The 27,922-nt window shown below is 37.3% G+C and overlaps 1 protein-coding gene across 12 annotated transcripts in view; it reads right to left on the bottom strand.

Moving 5' to 3' along the window:
* The window catches only part of MIOS (meiosis regulator for oocyte development), a 41,081-nt gene extending 15,073 nt beyond the window's left edge, over positions 1–26,008 (bottom strand). For 2 of the 12 annotated variants that reach the window (XR_010120274.1, XM_063637070.1), the window contains exons 1-7: positions 25,762–25,970; positions 24,701–24,798; positions 19,067–20,400; positions 18,640–18,738; positions 6,312–6,481; positions 3,587–3,652; positions 2,589–2,747 (exon numbers count right to left, since the gene is read on the bottom strand). Coding sequence is in view for 9 of the 12 variants with exons in the window: in XM_063637070.1 (XP_063493140.1) it covers positions 2,589–2,747; positions 3,587–3,652; positions 6,312–6,481; positions 18,640–18,738; positions 19,067–20,360 (1,788 nt within the window). In the remaining 3 variants the exon portion in view is untranslated. Of the gene's footprint in view, positions 1–2,588; positions 2,748–3,586; positions 3,653–6,311; positions 6,482–9,189; positions 9,445–18,639; positions 18,739–19,066; positions 20,401–24,700; positions 24,799–25,138 lie in introns of all 12 variants that reach the window. The other 10 variants (XR_010120275.1, XM_063637072.1, XR_010120273.1 and 7 more) reach the window with 9 other exon arrangements.
* Positions 26,009–27,922: the final 1,914 nt, after the last annotated feature.

The following is a 27,922-nucleotide window of genomic DNA, read 5'->3' on the forward strand; positions in this document are numbered from 1 at the left end:
CACATGCCTGTAATCCCAGCTACTCGGGAGGCTGAGGCATGAGAATCACTCGAATGCTTGAACCTGGGAGGTGGAGGTTGCAGTGAGCCAAGATTGTGCCACTGCACTCCAGCCTGCGTGACACAGCAAGACTCTGTCTTAAAAAAAAAAAAAAAAAAATTAACCAATTTGAAGAATAGTGGGAAAAAAACATGGAAGGAAAAAGAATAGAGCCTCAGGCACCTACGAACACTATGAAGTGGTTTAATACATATGTAATAAGAGTCCTAGAAGAAAAACAGAATAAGATTGAGGCAGAAAAAAATATTTAAAGAAATAATATCCCCGTACTTCCCAAATCTGCTGAAAAACAGACTTGCAGATCCAAGAAGCTCAGTGAACCACAAACAGGATAAAATGAACCACAACCAGGCACATTAAGGTCATACTACTGAAAAATCAAAGATACAGGAAAAATCTTGGAAGAAACCCAAAAAGATTATCCTATATATAAATAATAGAAAACACTTTATTGATGGTTGCAAGGAAAACAAATTTACTTAAACATTAAAAATCAGAATGTAGGCTGGGCATGGTGGCTCATGCCTGAAATCCTAACACTTTCAGAGGCTGGGGCGGGTGGATCGCTTGAGGTCAGGAGTTCGAGACCAGCCTGGGCAACATGGTGAAACCCCATTTCTGTCAAAAATACAAAAAATTTAGCCAGGAGTGGTGGCGTGAGCCTGTGGTCCAGCTCCTTGGGAGGCTGAGGTGGGAGGATTGCTTGAGCTCGGAGGCTGCAATGAGCTGAGATCCACCCTAGCCTGGGTGAAAGAGAGCTAGACCCTGTCTCAAAAAAAAAAAAAAAAAAAAAAGCCAACGAAAAATGAAATATCACAGACAGGGAAACAAGCATAAGAACAGCTGATTCTCATCAGAAACAACAGAGGCCAGAAGACAGTGAAACTACATCTTTAAAGTGTTGAAAGAAAAAATAAGGGTGAAATAGACATTTTCAGTTAAAATTTGAGAGAATCTGTCACCTATATTACAAGGAATGCTATAGGATTTACAGAAAGGAAAAAGAATGCCAGGAATGGTAAATAAGTGAATAAATATAAAAGCCCATGTTTTCTTTTCATAATTTACATAAAAGACAAAATGCCTGTTAAAAAAAACACTGTAAGTTGGAGTATATAATATCTGTAAAAGTAAAATATATGACAGTAGGACAAAGGAATGGATGAAATGAAATCACACTGTTGTGACATTTGTGAAGCATGAAGTAAAACCCAGAAAGTGTCAGAGTGACATAAGAAAGGGTAAAGTAGAAAGAAAGCATGATGTGTCAGGTGAGAAATGTGAAGTATGAGGGGGTAAAATGTTGACTTTGATGAGTTGAGGGATGCATATTGTTAGACCCACAGCAACATCTTTTTAAAAAGATAATGAAAAGAGATATAGCTAAAAAGCCAATAGAGGCAATAAAATGAAACATGGAAATATTAACCCAAAATAAGGTAGGAAAGGAACATAGGAACAAAAGGAAAAAGGACAAACAAAACGGAAAACAAATAGCAAGATGGTAGACTTAACCATGACCATATAAATGTAAATGAAGGAAACACTTCAATTAAAGGCAGCAATTATCAGACTGGATTTTAAAAAAGCAAGATCTGTATTGTCTGCATTTTAAATATATTTTATAAATCTTGGTAAGAAGTTACTAACTCATTTGCACTCTGTAGCCATTCTATAGCCATATATATACAGTTTAATTTAAAAGACATAATTTTATTTCAGCAAGAAAAAATGTTATAGAAGGGTACTTTTTCTTCCATGGGCAGTGGCTTGATACATTAGACAAGTTTACTTTGTGGTCTGTGGGCTAGTATCTCTATATATACACAAGAAGGTGCAGTGGGAGAGGGGGCATTTTCCTGTGTTTACCCAGTACACAGTATGCTACCATATTGTGATATGAGGATAAGGGCAGGAAAGAGGAAGGTACCAACACCATGTAAGGATAAGATCAGCTGGAGGGCTACAGGAAATCTCAGGAGAATACTCTAAATTTTACCATTATTTCCAGCAAAAGTAAAGTTGATAGCAATCTATGCCTGGAATCTGTTTTTAATCACTGGACAGTAAAAATTGAGAAAATATAGATAAATTGGTTACCCCAAATACCCCCATTGATAATAAAAAGAGAAAATGAAAGCTGAGAGCTGTGGTATAACTAGACTTCAGCACTTCAAGTAAGACTGTAGTTGAGATCAGGAAAAGGCAATCTTTCTTGTAGAAGATGCAGTTATGTCAACAATTGGAGAAACTGAAGAGAGTTTCTCTGTTCCATTTGAGCTTTACATAAATTCAGATGCAGTCAAGACTGGCCCTTCTCAGACTGAAAGGAAAAACTGGATAACTCAATGAAGAGGCTTAGGGACAGTAAGATAAGGCACAAGTCTTCAGTAGATCAACTGATTAGGTTAAAACTAAATGCCTTCTAAAGATCCTAAGCAAGCAAAAGTGCATATTTACTTTCAACTGAGGAAAGAAAATATAGAATATTGTTACTTTTTTAAAAGCTGCTGTCAAACTGCACTGACCTGTAACATACAGTAACTTGCTGTTTGAACATCTCCAGTTCTATCAACATAACTCTCCATTAAGTCCACTCCATCTTTAGTAAGGCCTGTAAGCAAAATTCCTTCCAAATTTCCAGCCTCTTTCATTTCATTGGTCAACTTTTCGATGTATCTATTTAACTGGAAAATGTAAAGTGATTTTTCTAAAGCAATCTGTTTCACTATGTATTTTGTACTTCAAAACTACTACATTTTGAACAATTTCATTCCTAATGGAAAACATTTTAAAACAAAAGACTTTACTAAAATATAAATATGTAACTAAGAAGCCTACATCTATTACAAATTTCAAAGCAATATCCATAATCATTTAAAATATTTTAAAAAGGCATTTACTATGTTGATAATTAATCCATGAAAGAACTACAGATGGTTTATTATTTTAAAGAGAATTGTCCACATTATTCTGAGAAGTTTTTGCTGTCTATCATAGTAGTATGTAACAGAATCACAAAATCTGGAGTTGGAAGGGAACTTTAAGATCATCAAGAATAACCTCCTTTAGGTCTTCCCTGACTTCAACCCACTCCAAACTCTTGCCAAGATTCCTCCGTATTTCCCCAGCATTTTTCGTAAGTACTTAGCATATAGTATTACTAGTTGTTTACATGCATTTCCCCCTCATTATATACACAGCATAGGCATTTAGCATTGTTTAATGTATTAAAAATGAGGAACCCTTTCATAGCATCACTAAGAGGTGAGTTTAACATCTTTACCTACTAACTAATCTTACCCTCCAAAGAAGAAATATACTAAAATATTGTCAGTATTCTAAACAAATAAATTTAGTTATGGTAGACATTTTCAAAATATTTTTATCTAATAAATTCTTACCATACTTTTTAGAAGAATTAGCTTATCAATCTCATACATATGTAATTATAAAGACTAGTTTCTTACATAATTGTGACAGTATATATTAATTACTTCAAATGTGGAATTAAATCAGTTTTCACCTGAGTATCACTAAGGAATTTACAAGCAAATGCCACTCTGTCACGTACTGCAACTTTGTTTTCATACTGGAAAGAAGAGAAAAAGCAAGGAGTTACTTCTAGGAACACTGGTTTTAAATTTTTGCAGAGACTGAATGTTTTATATAAATAAAATGAATACGTTATTTCCAAATTTATTAATAAGTTATATTTATCTTGCACAGCCATTAATTGCCTGAGATGCCTTTCTTAACTCTCAAGAAATTCAGCAATAAGGTTTTGTCCTTGCAAAGTAAAAATTTACCTTTTAAATACTAGCCAAATTCAGTTTTTAAAAATCCAGGTCAGTCTTACATAACTCCAATATAAAACATATACAATGATGTACAGTATATCAAATTTAAGATGCCACATAATCTTTCCATCATAGAAATTAATTTTAGAGAACTAAGGAAATCTTTCCTTGGCTACTAAGTTAATCAGTAAATCTAAGAAATTTGTGAATTGGCTACACCAGTACACAATTTAGAAGAACAACAATATACGTTTCCAAGTACAAAGTGACAAGTTTTAAAACATAGACACATTCCTGTAGCTAAAGTTGTTATATAGGTGGTTTGTGGCAAAGATTTCAGAGGCATTATAATAACTAAAATTTTTGTAAACTCGTCAATATCATGAAACACTTTTGAAACATATTTACTACAAACGTAGGAAGGTACAATTAATTTTGTAATTTGTAAACATAATTTAAGGGTGGAAAAAAGATCCAATTTCCACTGAAGTCATTCTATGAAAATTTTACTTTTTTAACCGTAAGATCACTTCAGTTGATACCTATATCTTATCATATTTTTTCTATAAGATATGGTTTTGCCCTAAAGAGAGAACATATTTCATATAACTAGATTTAACTCTTAGATTCAGATGCATATGTTACAAAATTTTGATCTGGAAAGGGTTTTAAACATTATTCTGTCCCATTTTACATCTCGGGAAAGTAATACTCAAAAAAGTTAACTGAATGGCTATGGTAAATGGGGCAGAGCAAGGAGTCAGGCCTGTATTTTCTGACTTCCCAATTCAGTACTTTTCACATTCTTACTATTAACATTTTTTAAATAGAGCAACATTAATTATAATTATTTATACATAAAGTATAACTAAATACATAAATGAAACAGCTTGGAAATATGAACTTCGTACTCAAGATGACTGTTATCTAATAACTCAAATTTATGTATAGCAAAAGAAGGATACTGGGGCAGGGCATGGTGGCTCACACCTATAATCCCAGCACTTTGGGAAGCCAAGGCAGGTGGATCATTCAAGATCAGGAGTTCGAGACCAGAATTGGTATTTCTGGCCAACATGAGGAAACCCCGTCTCTACTAAAAATACAAAAATTAGCCGGCATGGTGGTGCATGCCTGCAGTCTCAGCTACTTGGGAGGCTGAGGCACGAGAATCACTTAAACCCAGGAGGTGGAGGTTGCAGTGAGCTGCCATTGCGCCACTGCACTCCAGTATGGGTACAGAGCAAGACGCTGTCTCAAAAACAACAACAACAACAAAAAAAAAAAAGGGAAAGAAAAGTACTTATTATGGGTCACTTAACTTAAAATACAGAAATTTAATATTTAAACAATATACATCTTCATCAATTCAAAAGTTAACAATCCACTCGTTTATCTAGTCTCTATCATTCTCTAATACTTCCTGAAAGTATTATTTTATCTCTTCAAGATACATTTAAAGTCTTCTGTTTAACAAAAAAGATTAATTACATTTAAAAAATAAACAGTCTTAGCATTATATATATTCATTTGAATTGGTCAGAAAAGTTCAATAGTAATTTATTAAAAGTAATAAAGTACATAAAGTGCAAAATACACATTTATTAAACATTTCATTAAGCTGCTCCAATAAAATACATATTTTTACAAATTCTTAGGGACTAATACTTAAATCACTTATTCAAGAAATGTATAATTGATAAGAAATGGTATAGTAGGAAACACAGAAATGAATTTCAGTGTAGAAAGTTCTTCCCATTGCTAGAAAGAAGCCAAGTAGTGCAAGGAAAGTTGTAGCACTATTGTTTAGCTTAAAACCCAATAGCTAAAACTGGTAAGCAAATCTCACTTCATTCTTTCTTTCCCCATTTTGTTATAAAGAACCTATTTGATAGTGTTATGATCACAGGTGGAGAAAAAGAATAACACAAAGACCAAATAAAAAGCTGAAATAGTCCACTGTAAGTACTGTTATCATTCCTAACAGGAACCACAAAGACTAACTGGGAGAAGATGTATGGCCACCTCCACCATAACTGATCAATAATCGTGAGTTGTTTTATTTAACACACACACACACACACACACACACACACACGTGCATGTGTCCACAGTGTATTTAAACAGCGAATATATTTTTATGTTTACATAGCTGTAGATTTCTACAGCTCAGTTCTTAAGCTAAAGGATAAAATCTTTATTCCTTCTATATCTGTAAATTATATTAAAACCATAAAAATCAAATCCAGTTTGGTATCAGTTAACTAACTCTAGGACGGGAATCACACTCAAGAAGAGCTGCTCAAAACAAAAGCCCAAGATGCCTTATTTTAAATAACATACACATCAAAATATAATATTTTATGCAACAGACATTTGAAAAGTTTAATAAAGTTAGATAAAAACTCCTATCTTAATTCAAAGGAAGATCTCAAAATCAAGTTAGCTTACCAAAACTCCATCATAAGATCCTGTTTCACTTGTCAGAAATGCAAACATGACACACAAATACGGGTTGTTTAGTTGTAATCGCAGTGTGCTACACATTTCTCTCCAAAGGGAGTTCTTCTCATCCGTATAACCCGATAAAGCCATTGCTACCACATTGAGATTCAGATCTCCTGCATATTAAAAACAGCCAGCTAATCAAAGTGATCAAAAGCTTAATAGCTCTTCTACATTTCTTAAACCATAAATAGAAATCAGAGAGTGACTTTTACCCTCAGAAAAATGAGCTCAGAGAATAAGGGTTTTGGGCTGCTCTGCCTATGGAGTAGCCATTCTTTTAATTCCTTTACTTTCTTAATAAAGTTGCACCTTACTCTAAAAAAAAGGGGGGGGGGATTCGGGTTTTGATTCAGACTGGAAAATTTGGCAAAGACAATAAGCAAAACATTTCTATCCTTATAAAACTCATGCCCATGTGTGCAAACTCTGTGCAGGAAAGCAGATCTTTTAATTTTCAAGTTCTCCATCCAGGCAGGGTCTTATATGTTATTCCTGTATATGTTCCCATATATGTATGTTATTGCTTACTAAATGAAGAAAAGTGAAGTCATCCTATCAGAATCACTGTCAACTTTAACAAGTTTATTAATGCAAAGGTATTTCAAAAACACTTACAGTAAATATTGCATCTCAAGACTGCAATATTCAACATCATTTTATTTTCCTATTCCTAAATATATAATGCAGATACTTACGTATATAAGTGTCAATGCAAAGTGCAGAAAGTAGTATTTCAATACTTTAATTACAGTATTACACTTAAAATTTTTCCAGGACAAAATGAACTATAAGAATTACCACAGAACTGCATTTAGACCCATTTGCAACAAAGCATTTGTTACCAATAGTCTTTTAAACATTTGTTCTTAGCAGTTTAGATGCATGCTGATAAGCTGCTAACTTTGCCTTCAGCAGTATGGCTGCCTAGTCTTCTAACCTAAGTTCAGCTTCAAAAGAAAAAACTGAATTTTCCTTTAACTTTCACTTTTAAGTATTTTCTACACTTATATGTAAGTTTTCTTAATCTATTTCTTGATTCTAATCTTTTTCTTTCTTTTCCAAATAAAGCAGTGTTTCTCACTTTATGTTCTTAACAGTTTTATATCCCTCAGTTCTTTTTTTTTTTTTTGACAAGAGAATGACATTTTTAATGTGCAACAAAAAAAGTGAATCCAGAATTCTACATTCAGTGAAATTATTTGTCAAAATTAAGGGTGAAGCAATAGCCTCACTGACCTTTCTGAATTACCTGGTATAAACCACACGATTTTAAAAGTCTCATGTTACAATCAACTGATCAGATCAATGCTGCCAGAAGATTCTTCTTGTAGGTGTATGTACCCTAAAACTTAAAGTATAATAATAATAAAATTAAAAAAAAAGAAAAATACACTTACATTTTATTTTTTATTTTTTATTATTATTATACTTTAGGTTTTAGGGTACATGTGCACAATGTGCAGGTTTGTTACATATGTATCCATGTGCCATGTTGTTTTGCTGCACCCATTAACTCGTCATTTAGCATTAGGTATATCTCCTAGTGCTGTATATTCCTCATTTCTATGAACATTTTCCCAAGTTACTTTGTGCTTGCTTCCTTTGCCTAATACATTAGATTTAAGGTCTTTTAAAATAAAAATAAAAATAGCAAAGAAGTATCTTTGGATTTTGTATAGAACAATTTACTTCTAAATGGAAAAGAATGTTTGACTCAGAGAAGTCTTCTCTTCAGTCCTTAGAATCACTGGAAAGATACATTTTCCCTATTAGTTAGTAAGGGTGTTTAAATCAACCACCAAATTTCCCAGGTACACAAGATAGGAAAGTATCACCCTTTCAAATTATAGCAAAATTATAATTAGAAATGGCTTTAAATATCAATTCTTTTTTCCATCATCACCTATTTTCTATTGCACTCTTAAATGAGGAAGACTTTTGTTAGAGCAAAGGTGAAGGAAAAGATGCCAATCTGAGCAAAACATTAACTATTTTAACTTTAAGACTACAAAAAAAAATTACAGTGAATTTCATGTTTTTCTCTATGCTACAGCTGAACTATAATGGGTTTCAAAATGGACCAGCAAGTAAGGATTCAGTATTCTGAATATTCAAAAATTATTTTTTAGGTGTACTAAAGACCAATAGCTAGATATATTTTAGTTATTTCCAAGTGAAATATTCCTGATAAGAAAAAAAACTCTGAGGTTTTGTATTAGGATTTGTTTTTCTGAGGATCCTCTGGCAAAATGCCAGAGTAAAAAAACCTTATTTCTTTCTTTTTAAAAAATACTAAATGAAAACTGTATTTTAATCGCCAGACTCAAGAAGCATTTTTGCAGATCAAAGTATTCTTTTTATAAGAATTTATATTAGCCTAAATAAAAGTGTCATTTGGAGTTTCTTAAAGGTCAAACAATAACCATCCCAAAGAAAGTATAAACTAAAACACTCAAATATGGATCATAAAAATACTTGTAGGCTAAAGTAGTCCTAATCTTTAAGAAAATGTATTTTTAAAAATGTTATGTGAACTATCTTTAAGAGAAAACATTGAAAATGGACACACTTGAGCACTCCTTATAATATTATACCAACATTTAAGACACATCTTTGTTTTTACAGACCTAAACCAAGGCATAAGAGATAAGCTAAGTATTTACTGTTATAGATACACTGCTGTGTTAATTTTCTCTTCCAACAAAAATTAAATGAAAATTTTAAGTGATTGGATATTTGAAAATTATTAGCCTCTTTAAAAGATTCTATGAACTGCTAACATCTTAGATTATAACTAATATCTTACTTTATAACCTAATACCTTTTTCGGAAGATGCCCCTTCATTCAGGATTTGGATTGCTCGGCGAATATCCAAGTTGAACAATGCCACAGCAGCAGCTCTCTCCCATTCCCCTTCTTGTACAAGGGAGTTCAAAAATGGCCCCACGTCTACATCCGTTCCTTTCTTTATCCACCCACAAAGCTGTAAAGCTAAGATTCTCTCTTCATTTAAATTTTGAATATCACTTTGCTTATCCAACCCACTCCAATTATGTCTGCTGCTTTCCACCATTCCTAAAAACAGAAAACATTTTTATATTGTTTTATTTCAAAATATATTTGGAAAATAAGTCAGTTTTACAGAGAACTATGTTGACACATTTAGAATATTTAACTTCTTGGCCATAATTTTATGATGGTGTAAATATGAAATATGCCACAAACACAACATATTTTGCATGTTTCTAAGTACAGTAGCTCCTTGAGTTACCAAAGAACTACTGAAATAAGAGCAAATGCTCAGATGGACTAAACTGAGTTACTGCTTCAGAGAAAGCTGCCTGGCCACCTAATCTAAAATAGATATACCTGTTATTATCTCACTCACCACCCATTGTTTCCTCTATTTCCTTTAGCACTTAACATGTGCTCCCATTTATTAATTTATTTTTCAGTCTTATCTCTTCTCCCAGTAGCACATAAGCTCCAAAAGGGCAGGTGTCTTGTCTGTTTTATTCACAAGGTATCCCTACTGTCTGAAATCCAGCAGAAGTGCTCTTGCTTTCTTCCTTCTCTCTCTGTACATTAAAAACAAGATTACAGACTTCAAAGTACTTTGAAAGTTTAAGGTAAGTAATAACTTTAAAATATAATGGGACTAACTTGAGGGCGATTTTTCCCCTTACTAAATCAGAAAACTTCATTTCTCATTCTTTTTTCAGAACAAACCCTTGCCTTCATGTAGCATTATTTACATTGCAATCAAGGCAGTTAATCCTAATGACATGGTAATTTCACTTAGGATGATACTTAGTGCCAAATAAAGTCAAAACGAATAAAGATGACACTTAAGAACTATAATAACAAATTCTTAAATGTTCTAGAAAGTTTTACCACCAAAATTGTCATTATATAATTATGTTTTTTAACAAAAAGGATTTTCAGAATAAACTAAATTACGAATTAGGCAACATGAATGTCCAACATTACCAACTTTTTATTTTTTGTAATAATTTACATTTGTAATTTACAGTAATTATACATTTATATATTTACATCTAATACTGCAATTATACATTTGTAAATAACTAGATCAACGGCAAACAGATAGTTTCTAGAATTCCTCATTCAACTTGTTGGTTGTAGGCAGAACTGTTAAAAAGTGCTGCATTCCTGGCCCGGCCCCCCCTCACCCCCGCCCCGTAACCACACTCTTGTGTAAACCCCTCCCCTTGTGTACAGGTAGAATCTGTAACTTGTCTCGAGATAACAGAATACAGCAGAGTTGAAAGCATTTTGCAGATATAATTAAGGCCCTTACTCAGTTCACTGAGTGAATCAAGGGAAGATTATCCTGTGTGGGCCTGACCTAATTAAGTAAGTCCTTTGAAAGACAGTCTAGAGGTAAGAGAGTAGCAGCAGGAGACAGATCTCCTGCTGATGATCTTGAAGATGTAAAAGCTGCTGTGCTGTGAGAGGGTCTGTGAGAAGGCCACGTGGCAAGGAACTGTGAATAGCCCCTAAGGAGCTGAGAGCAGCCTCTGGCCATTAGCCAGCAAGAAAATGGTTACCTCAGTCCTACAGTTGCAAGGAACTGAATTCTGCCAACAACTCCATGAACTTGGAAGAGCGCTCCGACCTCTAGAAATAAATATAATTTGGCTGATACCTTCTGGTTAGCCTTTCTGAGACTCTGAACAGAGGACCCAGCTAAGGTGTGCCCAGACTCCTGACCCATGGAAATGACGAGATAGTAAATGAATGAAAATACACTACCAAAGTTAGTTTAGCTATAGTCATTCTGGTCAAGGAATTAAAGGCATAAACAAACACAAGCAAAAATAAGAAAACACTAAAAACTTAATTGTCATTTGCAAGTTAAATTACATATATAAAATTTTTCTTTTTTTTTTTTTTTGAGATGGAGTCTTGCTCTGTCACCCAGGCTGGAGTGCAATGGCGCGCGATCTCGGCTCACTGCAACCTCCGTCTCCCAGGTTCAAGCGATTCTCCTGCCTCAACAGGTGCACACCACCACAGCCGGCTAATTTTTGTATTTTTAGTAGAGACTAGGTTTCGCCATGTTGGCCAGGCTGGTCTCAGGACCTCGGCCTCCCAAAGTGCTGGGATTACAGGCATGAGCCACCGTGCCCGGCCTATTTTTACTCTTTCCAAGTATTCAGACTAAATGATTTTTATCTTTTTTTTTATTTTTTGAGACGGAGTCTCGCTTTGTCACCCAGGTTGGAATGCAGCGGCGCGACCTCGGCTCACTGCAAGCTCCGCCTCCCGGGTTCACGCCATTCTCCTGCCTCAGCCTCTCCCAGTAGCTGGGACTACAGGCGCCCGCCACCACGCCCGGCTAATTTTTTGTATTTTTAGTAGAGATGGGGTTTCATCGTGGTCTCGATCTCCTGACCTCGTGATCCGCCCGCCTCGGCCTCCCAAAGTGCTGGAAGAAAAATTTTAGGCCGGGCACCGTGGCTCATGCCTGTAATCCCAGCACTTTGGGAGGACGAGGCGGTGGATCACCTGAGGTCAGGAGTTGGAGAACAGCCCGGCCAACATGGCGAAACCCGGTCTCTACTAAAAATACAAAAATTAGCCAGGGGTGGTGGTGTGCACCTGCAGTCCCAGCTTCTCGAGAGGCTGAGGCAGGAGAATCGCTTGAACCTGGGAGGCAGAGGTTGCAGTGAGCCGAGATCACACCAGCCTGGGTGACAGAGTGAGATTCTGTCTCTTTAAAAAAAAAAAAAAAAAAGGTAAAATAGTACATAGTCAAAGGTCTAAACTCTCTTTTATACCTAATTCATACTTTTAAAAACCTTGTGTGATTATCTGATTTTAGATTTTAGGCTGTGGCAAGTCTAAAATATTATGCATGTTAGTACATATTTTAAATTATATCCGATTGCTTTATGAAAAAGTTTCAAGATGTGTTATTTGTAAAATTTTGGAAATTCAAAAAATAGTTAAATAATTCCACTTGAAGTTACTTATTTTTAACCTGACTATTGGAAACTACTGCCAATTCAGGTCAAGGAGTTAAGAGGAAACTTCCAAAAAGTTTTCTTACTTTAACAGCACTTCCTACCCACTAAAAAGAAGCAGCATGCTACTTTATTTACAACTATGAGGGGAGTCAGCCTAAAGACAAAATCACTTTTAGCTTATGAAAGTGGATTTTTAAGGACTATAATGTGAAAACTTTTAGCGATTAATGATAAAAGTTAATAAAACACTTATTTAAAAAATTGAAATATTCATTCTGAATAACAAATTTAAATTGTCAGGGCAGAATGCAGTCATTTAATTTTAGGTAGAGGCTGAGATGTATTATAAGGTGTGTATTTTCATATCGCTCCTATAAATTTTGGATTTAAAGCTGGTATTTAGTGATAATACAATTTTAAAACAGGTGAGCAAAAATCAGCAATTTATTTTTCAAATGATTCCTTACAGCTTAATAATATAATAATGTTCTAATTTCTTAAGAGTTTTTATTTTATAGAAATCATGTCATGGAACAGAATAGAGAACAATACAGTCACGAGTTGATTAACAGAAGGGATACCTTCTGAGAAATGTGTCATTAGGCAATTTCGTTGTTGTATGAACATCACAATGTACTTACACAAACCTAGATGGTATAGCCCACTACACACCTGGGCTACATGGGCCTGTTGCTCCTAGGCTATAAAGCAAGCTTGTCTAACCCACAGCCCAGGACAGCTCTGAATGTGGCCCAACACAAATTTGTAAACTTTCCTAAAACATTATGAGATTTTGGGGGGATTTTTTAAAAACTTTTTTATTTTTAGCTCATCAGCTATCGTTAGTGTATTTTATGTGTGGACTAAGACAATTCTTCCAATGTGGTCCAGGGAAGACAAGATTGGACACCTCTGCTTTACAGCAAGTTACTGTACTGAATACTGCAGGCAACTGTAACACAACTGTAAGTATTTGAGTACCTAAACACAGAAAAGGTAAAGTTAAAATACAGTATTAAATCTTACGGGGCCACCATTATATATGCAGTTGATTGTTAACAGAAATGTCATTATGCAGTAGATGACTGAAAATGAATTCAAAGAGGACACTGCTAGGAGGTGGAAATATTAATATGTCCTGCATGTTAAGAACATGGTTATTGTATCACATATTTTTTCTGCTTAGAGATCCTTTTATTGATAACTATGCTACAGTTGATTATCAGAATTATCAAATAAGCAATATGATGTCGGCATGGGTTTTAACTTATGAGTTTAACATATATATAAATTTTTAATATATCTCTGAAAATGAAGTAAAATATATTTATGCATGTTATGTAACACTAAAGTAACAAAATTGTATCTCCTAAATTTGAGACTGTCCTATATATAAATAATAGAAAACGTTTTACTGATGGCTGCAAGGAAAACAAGTTTATTTAAACATTAAAAATCAGAATTTAGGCCAGGCACGATGGCTCATGCCTGTAATCCCAGCACTTTGGGAGCCCGAGGCAGGCAGATCACTCAAGGTTAGGAGTTTGAGACCAGCCTGGCCAATGTGGCAAAACCCTGTCTCTACAAAAAATACAAAAATTAGCCAGGTGTAATGGCACGCGCCTGTAATCCCAGCTACTCAGGAGGCTGAGGCACAAAAATCACTTGAACCCAGGAGGTGGAAGTTGCAGTGAGCCAAGATTGTGTCACTGCACTCCAGCCTGGGTGACAGAGAGAGAGACTCTGTCTCCAAAAAAAAAAAAATTAGGATTTAAACATTTCTTTCAAATCAGCAATCAGACACTATGCTCTTTGTAGCTACTAATTTGTTTCATTTTAGTATCTATGTAGTAACTAAGCAATACAATTATCCAGTTTATAAGAAATCCTAGCTATTTTGCCCCTTGAAGTCATTTTGCATAGACAAATTCTCAGTTCTCTAGATTAGATTTTACCTTTTTGTTTGTTTTAAAAAAAAGAGAGATAGGGTCTCTATGTAACCCAGACTGGTTTCAAACTCCTGGGCCCAAGCGATCCTCCTACCTCAACCTCCTGAGTAGCGGGAACTGTAGAGTTTACTCTTTAAGCATGAAAAATATTCTTTTCATGATGGATTAAAGCAGGCCAATATTTTTTATACAACTTTCTGCCATCTTAAAAGGAAGGAATTATACCTACTAATAACACTGTGAACTTGCTATACAGGTCTGTAGAAGAGATTCCCTCAAAAGCATGCATTTTTCTCATCCTGGTTGATTTAAACACTTAGCCCATTCAATAAACTAGCCTCAGTTCCTTTGCTTCCTTATCTCCAGTGGTCTACACCTCCAAGACTTTAGGTACTCCTTTCACAGCCACACTCGAAACTGTCCTCCTCCAAAAGACCTGCTTTCTAACCACAACCACGTAGCCTTCCAAAAATCTCACTTCCTTATATTTTTCACAACCTCGCAGTGTCTTCACCACTATTATTTTTACTTATCAGTCTTATCCTGTCTTCATTTTCATCTCTATCCAAATAAGATCCCAAGGGTCAAGTGAATCACTCTCTTGCCAATATATTTAATTATCTTGCCCTACTGTCCTTTATTCTACCTTCTGGTAAAATAATGTTACCCAGTAATCCTCCCATGTTTCTCAAGACTGCTGTCTCTCCTCTTCTCCATATCCTCTTCCTACAACCTCCCTGCTCCTTCTCAACAGGAGCCATAAAATGGGAAATCCCTCAGCCTCTGGCTATTGAAACTTAAACATCCTGCATACGGCATCCTTTTCCCCTTTCCTCTGGCAAATGTGGAGGTGTGCAGCCTTGTATCTAAAGCTAAAGAAACCTGTGCTCTGGATCCCATTCCCTCCCATTTCTAGGAACTTTGCTTCATTCTCTTCTCTCTGCATCTTTAACCTCTTTCTATGGGCTTCCTCCAATTAGCATTTAAACATGCTTAAATTAATCCCATGTTGAAAACAAAAATAAAGCAACACAAAGCTCCTGGCTCCAGATTTGTCTCCTCCTACTGAGTATCTTTTTGTCCTCCTTTATATAGTCAAATTCCTTGAAAAAAGTATTTATAATCGATGACTTCATTTCCTCAACCCACTCTGAATTTCTAATATAACTGCAATTTGCTATCCATACCACCAGTGAAACACCTTCTCCTAGTCCTAAATTCATTGAGTCCTTTTTAGTTCTTATTTGGCTGGATCTGAAGCATGGAGCACCGGACAACTGACCTCTCTTCCCTCGTCCACATGAATTTATATTAGGTTGGTGCAAAAGTGATTGCGGTTTTTGTCCTATAGATCTTTCTCCTACATCTCTCGACCATCTGCCTCAGTCTCCTTTAAGCCATCTCTTTCTTACTCCAAACAATTCCATCTACTCTATCAAATATCATTTATTTCTAACATACATTATATTCCTCCCCTGGGCTTTGAACTCATATCCTATTGCCCAAAGGACATCTCTACCTAAGCATCTTGATTTCAACTTGCTCCAAAATAAACCCAAATACTCTTCCTGTGTTATTCCTAATTAACATAATTAAAATTAACTAGTTTCCCAAACTAAATATATGTGTGCTATCTTTGACTTTTCCATCTTCTCCACCCCTTTATCTAATTAATCATTAAATTTTGTCCTATTCTCTAATGTATCCACATTTCTCTAGCTCCTCTGCTACTAACCTTGGTAAGGATAGCATCACGTCTTGCCTCCTTGCAGCAGGCTTCTATCTGATATCCCTACTATCAATCTTGATCCTTTTAAAAACACAAATCTGTCATAAATCCATCTGTTTCCCTGTCTTACAGGATGAATCTCCCTGAATTCTTAACATGATTTCTAAGTCTTTCCTGAGTTAGCCCACTGCTTACCTTTCTAGCCTCCATTCTTTCCTCACTTTCTCTCTCATGCTCTGTTCCAGCCATAATAATGTGCTATGCTCTCTACCCTCTGGGTCCACTGCACATGCTGCTCCCTGTCTGGACCTTGTCTTTAACTGTACCTCCTCTGAGAAACCTCTAATCCCTGCAACCAGATTAGGAGTCCTTCCTGTAATTAACTGTCTGTTCTTCCCTATGTTGTAACTGCCAGCTTACTTGGCTATATTTTAAACTAGAATATAAACTCCTCAAGAGCAGGGATGACATTGATCCTGCTCAATCTCCATGAAGGAAGAGATTTATGTATCTTCTTGAGAGTTATGTCTCTAGTTCCTAGGATAACTCCTGGCATATAGCATGCATGTAATAAATACTTGCTGAATGAATGAGCTTACTTCATATTGTAGTTGTAAAAATTAAAGTAACATGGGAAAAGCAATTAATTCATAGCAAGCACTTATACATATACTATTTGTTACCAAAATTCAGATTTAGCTGTATGCTCTAATGAACTTGTGTATTAGGTTACTGTGGACAAGATGGCTCAATGTGTTGACTTACCATGTGTTGATTATTAGAGATACGATTAGAGGAAAAGGTATGGCCAAATAAAACAGAAGACTGAAATCTAACAGCGGCATATTTGACAGTATTTCTCTACTTTTCACTTTTGGGTAGTAGAAACAAAAATATCTATACCAAACAAAACAAAAAGCTGAAAACCTAGCAATGAGAGAATGATGAATGAGGAAATCTTTCCAACAGTAGTCTTTCTTTAGTCTGGGTAGAGACTATTTTGACACAGGGGTGGGATACTCAGTTTGTCTCTAGTGCACCAGAAACGTAAACATATTACATTTTCCCCTTTTGCTTTTCCTCAGAGGTTGGCTTTTCCTTAAAATATATCAAAATACAAAAAACACAATAACCAACCTCTAAATAACTGAGTGCAGTGTGGCCTGATCTACTATATAGCTAAGACACTATAAATTCTATAAACTTGGTGTTTAATTCTTTGTAGCAATAGGCAATGGCTCTAAAATCATGAACGATGGTACCAGGTTCATTTGTGGGGGTAAAACAGTATGTGTGCCCTTTTACCTATGTTAATAAAAACAGCAGCTTCTAACTAAACTTATTCATTTTACTATTTATAATAAAGGTTACTTTTTTTGGTGGAGGGCTAATACAAAAACAATAAAATCAAACTGATCAGTAAGTAGTCTACTGCATCTTTCAGTAAAGTGAACCAAAGTAATTTGAAAGACCTTAAAAAAACACTATAATGTAATAGTTTAATTAAAACACTTAACCTACTCTAAAATATTTTATTATTTTGTATTTTGTTTGTATGGTATTGATACAAGCTCCGTAAAAAATCAAATTGGATTTACTACTTCTATTACTGCTCTTTGACTAAATAATGTTAACTACTTTTCTAACAGCTTGACTTGGGCCCAAATTTGACTTACCAAAAGCTAGAGAACGAATCCTAGATCACAGAGATACAGGTTGAGCATCCCAAATCTGAAAACTGAAATCCAAAAGGCTTCAAAATCTGAAACTTTCTAAGTGCTAAGATGATATTGAAAGGAAATGCTCATGGGAGCATTTTGGATTTCAGAATAGGGATGGTCAATCTCTAGGTATATAACGCAAATATTTCAAAATCTGAAAATATCTGAAACACTTCTGGTCCCAAGCCATTTTGGATAAGGTATACTCAACCTACAATTCTAATATAACCCATTATTCAATTCCAGTAAAAGAATAGGAACAACTGTTTAAAGCAGTCAGAAAAAAAAAATTTGGTTTTTGTCACTTTTACTTTATTCTTTAATAGTTTACCATACCAATTTTCAATCCTACATTAACTCACACATTAATTCATTCACTAACTAACCAAGGACTATATCGGGTATAATTCCTCCAGGTTAGGCCATATTTCATATCACACTCCTTGCTGTTAGATGGCTCAATGAAAGTATTTGGGAAGCAAAATAAAAGGGATCTCCTTCAATTAGAGATCTTTTTAGTTTTTAAGAAGCAAAATGTTGCGATAAAACCTGAACTAACAATCAGTAACCTATAAATTGTCTAGTGTAAAACCTCTCAAAGTGGGTTTTCAAAAAAATAACATTGAATAAACGTGTGAATAGATTTAAGAAGATCAACATCACTTCAGAGAATTGCGACTGCCTGCAAAAAGGGGTTTGGATATAAATACAAGTATGCATTTAACTCAGCAATACACTGAAATATCCAATCAGAAAACAAAAAAAAATTATGTACATGATCCTGAAATAACTAGATAATTTCTGCCAAATGATAGGGGGCAAAATAAAAGTACAAAAGTTATAAGCATATTGGAGAAAATGAAACAGAATTTTCTTACCCAAGGATGACTTTACAATTGATTTAATTCCTGCATAAACCAATGATACTTTGTTGCCTGGAGATTTCTGATCCATATCTTCTGTGTATTGCTTCATAAGTATTTAAATGCATAGGAAATACTAGTGATGCATAACAAAATATTTCAAAGCTAAATTTATTTTGATTTGGAGCCAATTCATAATAAGTATCAGTGTAAATAAGGTGGTTCGACTCTATTGCAGAGATACACTTTTCTTCCTCCTACACAATCTACAAAGCAGTATTTCAAGTTCAAAAGTTTAGAACAATTTTACTTTATAATGTTAGTATTATGTAACTTGTATTTGTATATAAAATATTCAGCATATTTACAGACTGACCTTTCAGCAAACTTCAAGAACATTTCCACCTGATTCACCTCACAAAATTCACAATGAAAAGGATATAGTGCAGAGTATACCAGAGTGACTTGAGCTGTGGATCTTCATTTCCAGCTAAAACGTGGTTCCTCCACACATGCTCTGTATCAAGTCCATACCTCGATAAAGCCCGAAGACGCATCTTCGTTGCTATATCTTTTTCTAAAGAATTATCATTTTCTTCTTCCGTACATTCATATAAATGACGACCACAAGCCCACATTAAAGATGTAATTGGGCTCCAGGCAAGAGATATCCTTTCAAAAACAGTGAAGTCAGACATTGTTCGGTTGGGAGTTACAACTATCATTCGATTTTGACTTGTTGGATGCCATGCAAAGGAAGCAATGTAATTGTCACAAGGTTGCACACTTCTTTCAATTATTGTGGGTTCAGTTTCATCCCCAATGGGAGTGGGTGTATGCTGCATATCATACAATCTAATAATATTACTATCCCTTGTTAAAGTGGCAAGTAGACCAGTCCTAGTGGGACACCATGCTACTTTTGTTAAGGGTTTTGGTTGCTCAGTCAATGTCAAAACTGGCTTCTCAAATTTTCTAAGATCCCATATTGCAACCTGACCTTCATAAAAGGAAGCAACACGATCGTGGAAATATGGGTCTACTGTCACACCCTGAACAGCTTTTGTATTTACGAACATCTTTTGGCTTGTATTCCGAAGATCAAATATAGCTAGGTTACGATGCATACCAGCAAGGAGAAGTTTCTGGTCTCGTGGAAGCCAACAAAGAGAAAGACAAGCGTCATTCTGTCCTAACTCATAAAGTGGTTTTGTTACTAATAATGTTGTTTCCGTTTCACCTGCTGAAAGTTTCACTTTTTCCATGGGAACTATATCAGGAGTATATTTGCTGCAGATATCCCATATTAGCACTGAAAAGTCAGCTCTGTGCTTATCTAAACCAGCAGCTAGCCAGTTACTATCCAGTGGATTCCAGGCAAGGGTATTACATTGTCGTGCATGTTTTGGAACAAACTCTTTTCCTATCAAATCTTTGAACTTTGAGTTATGATCTTGACCAAGGCTTGTAAGTACAACTCGACCATTTGCTTGTCCAACTGCCAGCAGACATTCAGGATCATAATTGAGATACCAGGCAACACATTTCATATAGGGTGTATCTGAATTTATTGACAGTAACGTAGCTGCAGAGTCTTCAGATAAACGTAAAGATCCAGCTTTGAGTTCTGAATTCACAGTAGATTCCACATGATAAAGACTTAGTTCTGAGTCACACACAACAAATCTATCAACCTGGTGTGGTGCCCATAAAATATCAGGTTTGGTACCGCTCATGTTTACTGATGTGATCAAAGGGTCCACTCAGATCCATTCACTGAAAATGTTTAAAAATAAAAAGTTTTAAAATATCAACAAAATAGAATTCTTATGTTGAATAAACTATTCAGAAAGTCAGAAAATTCTCTATTCAAGAACCCTCTTTTTCAATATATTTGTATTTCTTCCATCTGCTATGAATTCAAGAAAATATTTATTGAAAAAAAGGAGAAAGAACAACCACTTCCAATAATATGAGCTGGTAGGAATCTGAGAATCCCATCCTGGCTATATTTCCCATGATCAATTATCTTAATTGCACTGTTACTAGTACCTTCAGCTTAACTTCAGAGTCATAATGACTTCAGTGTGGTAAGCAAATTAATAAGTATTATCCCTTTGAAGGGGGGAAAACTTATGAATCATGTTCCTAAGCAATAGTTTAAAGCAGCACTGCCCAATAAAACTTTCTGCAGTGACAGAAATGTTCCATGTTCATGCTGTCCAATATGGTAGCCACTAGCCACATGTAGCTACTGAGCACTAGAAGTGTGACTAATTCAAATTTTAAACCTTAATTTTAACAAATTTTAATATAAATAACCATATGTGGTCATCGTAATGAACAATGGAGATTTAAAGTACAATGTCATACTAAGATAGCGGTTTCTTCAACTTTAGTAATAAGCATCAGCCTTGTATGGCAGAATAAACACTGGAATGTACAGAACAAACCTGAGTTCTAGTCCTAGCTCTGCCATATATTAGTTATATGCCTTAGAAAAGTCATTGTGTGTGGGGAATCCCTTTGTTTTCTCATCTACACAATGTAGGAGCTGGTTTAGATTAGTATTTCCCAAACTTCAGTCATGTAACACTTATGCCATTAATATTTTTCTTTAAACTGACTCATTTTTAAAATCTGAAAATTGACTTTAATCTCTTCATAAGGTCCATGAATCATGGTATGCTATGCTAAATGTATTTTTAACCTACACTGAAATATGTAACTATTAAAAAGGCTTGATTGTGTTTTACCTACAAAGCATCCTGTTTATGACCAGTGGTACGCACATACCACACTCTGAGAAAGTGGATTAAGTGATCATTAGAGGCTCTTTCAGTTTTCGCTTCTACAAACTTTGAGTAAGTGTTAAAGTAGAATTTTTGAAAAAAATAAATATCCTAGCAGCAGAAGCACACAAACTAAAATAGCTATAGTTAAAAATGGTGTTTCAATAATTGAGTTGCCTACAAAAATTTAAATGCCTGTTTCTAACTGAGGCTGGCAAAAGGTAATAGATTCAAAATGAATGAACATACTTAAAATCTTCATTGCAATTGGCATCTGTACAACTCTGTTGTCAGTTCTCATAAGGTAAAGCTATGGTTCACTTACCTCTCTATCTTTAGTGCCATATATAGCGCCTGGCATAGACTCCTAATAAAGATACACTAAATAGATCAACTCAAACATAATTGCTTTTCTTTTTGATCTTGCAAAAGTTTCAGTTAGGAATTACCAGTCTAAAATTTCATAGACTCATATAATTTAGACCAGGGGTCCCCAACTCCCAGGGCCGCAGACCAGTTCTGGTCCCTGGCCTGTTAGGAACCAGGCCACGCAGCAGGAGGTGAGCAGCAGGCAAAGGAGCTAAGCGTCATCTGTTATTTACAGCCACTCATCTCACACACTGCTGCCTGAGCTCCGCCTCCTGTCAGATCAATAGCAGTATTAGTTTCTCACATGAGTGCAAACCCTAATGAGAACTGAGCAAGAGAGGGATCTAGGTTGTGCATTCCTTGTGAGAATCTAATGCCTGATGTCACTGTCTCCTATCACCCCCATATGGGACCATCCAGTTGCAGGAAAACAAGCTCAGGGCTCCCACTGATTCTACATTACAGTGAGTTGTATAATTATTTCATTGTATAGTACAATGTAAATAAAGTGCACAATAAATGTAATGCGCTTGAATCATCCTGAAACCACACCCTCACCCTTCGTCCGTGAGAAAATTGTCTTCCATGACATCGGTTCCTGGTGCCAAAAAGGTTGGGGACCACTGATTTAGGAATTCTTATACTGGTTTTATTTCCTTCTTTAGCATTTCTCAAGCCCAAGATCAATCATTTCAATATTCTTACTAGCACCCTCAATGTCTTCATTTCCTTGCCACTTTGGGTTTGCCTTTCCCCAGTCCTAGATCAACCCAATTATTTATCATCTTGTCTCCTCACTCAGACTTCCAAGTGCTACCACACAGAGGATAGTCTCAAGCCTCTGAAAACTGTTTTCAGTAAATTAAGGTATACAACATATCTGGTGTGTGGTGCTGGAGGCTTTTCTTTTATTCTTCTTTCCCCTGGTCCTTCAGAAATTTTGCTTTATAGAATATCAGAGTAAAAATCTTTCTACAACACAACCTTGACCAGGCTATCCTTCCTTGCTTAAAACCCTCTAATGGTCTCCAGCTGCTCTTAGTATAACCTACAAAACCCTAAATGCTTTTGGTCTCTACCTACTGCACCGGCCTTGTGGCACAACATTCTTGCTGTCCTTTTACACTGTCCTTTTCAATTCCTGGAGTATACCCTCCTCCCTCATCACCATACCTTTGCAAATGATGTTTCCTCTGGTTAGATCACAGTTCCTTGTCTTCTGGGCCAAGTTAATACCTGCTCAACCTTGACATCAACCACCCTCCATCCCCTCCCTAGTCGAGGTCTGGTTACTCAGACATACACTGTCATTAAACAGTATTCTTTCCCTTTAATCATCCATCTCTGTCTCTTCTACTGGATTATACACTCCATGAGAGCAGGTGAAGTATTTTTTGTGTTCCATTGTACCTCTAGTCCCCAGTACAGTGCTAGGCACTTAGTAGGAAGTTAATAAACATTTGTTAAATAAATGCATGTGCTGAATGATCCCTCTGACACTTCTCACAACTGCTATCTCCAAGTTTTATCTATTTCCTCATGCTTCCACTTCTACCCTTCCTAGGAGAGGTTGGCTCCAGCCAAGATTTAAGTGTCTGCTATTATACTTTCATTTATTCTGTAACTATTGATTGGGCACCTTCTATGTTCTAGGCACGGTTATAAAGCTGGGAACACAGCAGCAAACATGAGCCGATGAAGTCTCTGGTCTAAAAAAAAACCTGCGCTGTAGTGATAAAATTAAGTCCAACCTTAAAAAGAGTTTAAAAATTTAAGAAGGAGGAGGAAGAGGGGCACCTCATGTAACAGGAAGCAGCTATGACAGCAAAGAAGAGGAACAGATACTGCCAAATAAGGGTTCATACTCATACCCCCACAAACAAAGGAAATCTCTTAATTGGAGACATCATGAAATCTGGGCCATTTTCCCATCTCATTGAAAAATCAATGTTTAAATAAACACACTTTTTATCTAGGCTTTCATTCCACAACCCTACTCGTTATACCAATGGTCTATGGTAAGCAATCTTGATGCCACATAGAAAAATCCATCTTACAAAACACAAAATACGGATTTTAGCATAAAATTTAAAACTTTGATTTACATGACTCTCAACGGAGAGTATTAGCATTTCTTCCAATATTATGCACCTAAAATACTTATATTGCCATCCACAAAATCTGATGACAGTAATTCATAAAGAATCAAAACTTGAGAAAAAAAGACTAGCTAATTCTTCTAATTTCACATAGGAGTAAAGTGAAGACCAGATGTTTGGGTGCTTATCCAAGGTGTCTCAACTTCCATCCTAGATTACTGCAAAGAGAAAGGATGAGTTACACAATATGCAAGGCGTGGTGCAAAATAAAAATGCAGGACCCCTTATTTAAAAATTATTTAAAACGTCAAGAGAGTGATAGCAGACTGGCCATTAAACTAAGTGCTAGCCATTCTAAATGCTGGGCTCTGTGCTACTGCACAGGTTGTACATCGTAAGAGTAGCCCTGTACAGAGAGGTGCATCTATGTCCACCCTTTTAAGAAGTGTATTTTTTTCACCATCTGATATACAGGATAAACAGTTCCTTGCTCATGAACATATATCACCAAGAATCTGGTGTAAAGAAAACAATCTAGAGTCAGAAATCCTACAGCCACTCCCCAGCTCAGATCCTAACAAATCTTGTAATACTCCAAAACCATAAAACCGAGATAAAATCTATCCCATTTACATCTCACAAAGCTGTGACAATCAACTGAAATGAGCTCTTCACATCACACAGATGTTAGTATCACTACCATTCCCTTAATCAGCCCTGAAAGTTAATGTTTTTTCCAAATGTTGGAGACATTAAAAAATTAGGGGTAGAAGGGGTGCGGTTTGCAATAATTATAGCTTGTATTTATATCCTCACCTTTCAAGTTTAACAAGTCTCACTTCCCATCAGTGATTTCTCAGCAAAGGAAAGCCATGCTGATTCTGTGTTCATTCACCAGAATATTTGTAACAGCACTGTCCAAAAGAAATACAGTGTGAGCCACATGATTTAAAAATTTCTAGTAGCCACATGTAAAAAGTAAAAATAGGTGGAGTTAAATTTAAAAACACATTTTATTTAGCCAACATATCAACAGCATTATCCTTTCAATATGTAATCAATGCAAAAATTATTAATGAGGATTGTTACTTTTTTTGGCACCAACTCTGGGAAATCCGATGTGTATTTTACACTTAACAGCACATCTCAATCCCATGTGGCTACTGGACAGTGAAGTCCAACACATTACAATAATACTAAGTGTACAAAGTATCCAATCACATGCTTTTTGATGTTGTCTTTTACTTTTCTTACCGCAGCAAATTACGAGAGCAGTTTCAAGAAATTTCCACCATCAGCATCTTCGAGGAGATGCACTGCACATATCCAAATTTCCCTTAAAATATACAAAAGGCCTGCAGAAGCAGTCATTTGCTAACCAATTCAGCAAAGTCCACAACATGTGTGAGGTTTCATTCATCTTCTTAAGGAATTTTCATTACTCGTATGAGAAGAGAACAGAGCTCACCGGGAGATAGGCCGTTTAAGAAGTATAGTATTTAAGAGGGTACGACGGGAACAGGGCACGTTGCTATTCCAGGTAAAGAAGAAATCTTGAGTCCGACTCTCCCGCTCCAGGCACCTGGCTGAGCCTCCCAGGAAAGGCTGGGACGCCGCTCCCCACAAGCCTGCCGCGGCGAAGGCTGCAGCGTGTTCCCTGAGCCCCGAGGAGGTCTCCGCAGGTCCCACTGCCACCCGCAGCCCCCGGTGGCTCCCGCTGAGGCCCGGCCGGCCGCCCGCCCGGCGCGATTACCCCACAGCGCGGAACGCGCTCCCCGCCGAGACGCCCGGGCCTTTCAACTAGGCTATCTCGGGCCCCTCGCTGCGGCCGCGGCGCTCCCGAGAGCCGAGACCCGGGCCGGGTCGCACTCACTGACCTGAGGTGGCAGCGCGGCCGCCGCACAGCCGCTTCCGGCCGGGACACCGCCCCTCCCGCCGCAGGAGCCCGGACGCGGGCAAGATGGCGGCCGCGGCGGTGCGGCCGGTATCCTGGAGCACTGGGCTGGGGCCCACGACCCCACCACCACGCCTGGAGAACGCGCAGCGGCGCCTCGGCCTTGGAAGGGGAGTTTCCCAGCGCGAGCCCCGCCCTTCCCCGCCCGGGAGGCGCCTCGGGGCGGGGTCACTGGCCGGGAGGCCCCGCCTTCCGCCCGAAAGCCACGGTGCACCCCGCAGGCCCTGCCCGTGGGTCCACAGGCCGGATCCCCGGGTTCCTAGGCTGGGACTGCTTCTTAGAACCACTCTGTCGTTTTTAAGCAGGGTCACACACTCTAGCTCACTGGGTCCATTTTAATTTCCATTAAACATTTTTTTTTTTGCAAATGATGTAGTAGGAGATCCAAGGTATTTGGTTAATGATTTATTCACTCATTAGTCATTCCACAAACTTGTCTTGAGCACCTGTTATGTACCCAGCACTGTGCTGGAATGCTGAGGAGACAGGAGTGAAGTAAAAAGACATGGTTCCGGCAGGAAACAGGCAAAGAGAGCCTTGACTTGATAGGGCTAACACAGTGCTACACAGCAGGGACGCCCGCTCAGTGTCGGGGGTCAGCAAAGCTTCCTTAAGGACTACTAGGTTGAGACAAGAAGGATGAGTATGGGATTAGCCAGGAAAGGGAAAAGGGCAGTGGGAACTGGAAGAGAAGAGCCTTCTAGGACTGAGAAAGAGCAAGTGCTGGGTCAGGAGAGAGGGCATAGCAGTGAGGAGGCAGTAGGTGTGGATGAATGAGCAGAGGAAGTGGGGAGAAATTAAGGTGCTGTCAGAAAGGGGTTGGAAACCAGTTTGGTGAGTTTGGATGGCATTTTCCTAAAGGCAATGATAGAGTCATCGAAAGTTTTTGATCAGGCAAGTGGTATGATCAGTTTTTTGTTTTGTTTTGTTTTTTTTGAGACAAAGTCTCGCTATATCGCCAGGCTGGAGTGCAATGGCGCTGTCTCTGCTCACTGCAATCTCCGCCTCCCGCGTTCAAGCGATTCTCCTGTCTCAGCACCTCGAGTAGCTGGGACTACAGGCGCGCGCCACCACGCCCAGGTAATTTTTTGTATTTTTAGGAGATATGGGGTTTCACCATGTTGGCCAGGGTGGTCTCATTTCTTGACCTCGTGATCCGCGCACCTCAGCCTCCCAAAGTGCTGCGATCACAGGCGTGAGCCACTGTGCCCGGCCAATATGATCAGTTTTTGCGCAGAGAGCTGGAGGGATAGAGTATCAGAATGAGGGATGATAGAAACGCAGGTTACCAGTGGCACGGAGAGTGGGCATGGAGAGAAGTGGGTGCCCTGGGGAATATTTAGAAGGTGGGATGAACAGAGCTTGGTGATTGACCAAGTGAATGACGGTGAAAGAGGATTCCAAGTTTTTTGTTCCCAAAAGTGAGTGAATGGTGCTGCCTCAGGTGTCACGAGTCTGACCTCGAGGCGGTCTTCAGATGTCTGACAGTCTTTGCTTGTCTGTTCATGCTTAAAAGTGGGTGGTCTTGGGCTTGTGGTGGTGATGGCTGTAAACAGCATAATGAGCTTAGTCCTGATGATCTTCGTGGCAGATGGTTTTTGATAAGATGATGAGTTTGGGGAAAGTATTGCCTTTCCAATCCTGCCATTAGAAGAGTGTAGGCTGAAGAAAGTGCTGTATTACTGAGAGGAGACACGACAGTATTCATCACTTCAAACACTATCTTGCCAATCTTCTCAGTGGTTTTGACCCTGGCCTCAAACCCCCACACAATACCTCAGATCAATACAAATCTCTTCCTTATCCACTCCTACTATATATACATAGTTGAAGACAACTTTTCTGCTTGCACTCAGGAGATGACACTGCCTCCTACTTCAGAAAAGAAAAAACTATTAGCTAGAATTTGCACAGCCTCCCACTACTTCCTCCTTCCCTCCTCCAATATCTTGATTCACTACCATTCTTATCTTCTTTTAGGTGACAAAGAGTAAAAGGAGGAACCCCGTGTATATCTCCTGAGACCTTGCACCATCAATTACTCCACTTCCATGTATCTTAGCCTCTCCATTTCTACTGGTCTT

This window comes from Symphalangus syndactylus, chromosome 3, assembly GCF_028878055.3.
Source record: "Symphalangus syndactylus isolate Jambi chromosome 3, NHGRI_mSymSyn1-v2.1_pri, whole genome shotgun sequence".
Taxonomy (NCBI): domain Eukaryota; kingdom Metazoa; phylum Chordata; class Mammalia; order Primates; family Hylobatidae; genus Symphalangus; species Symphalangus syndactylus.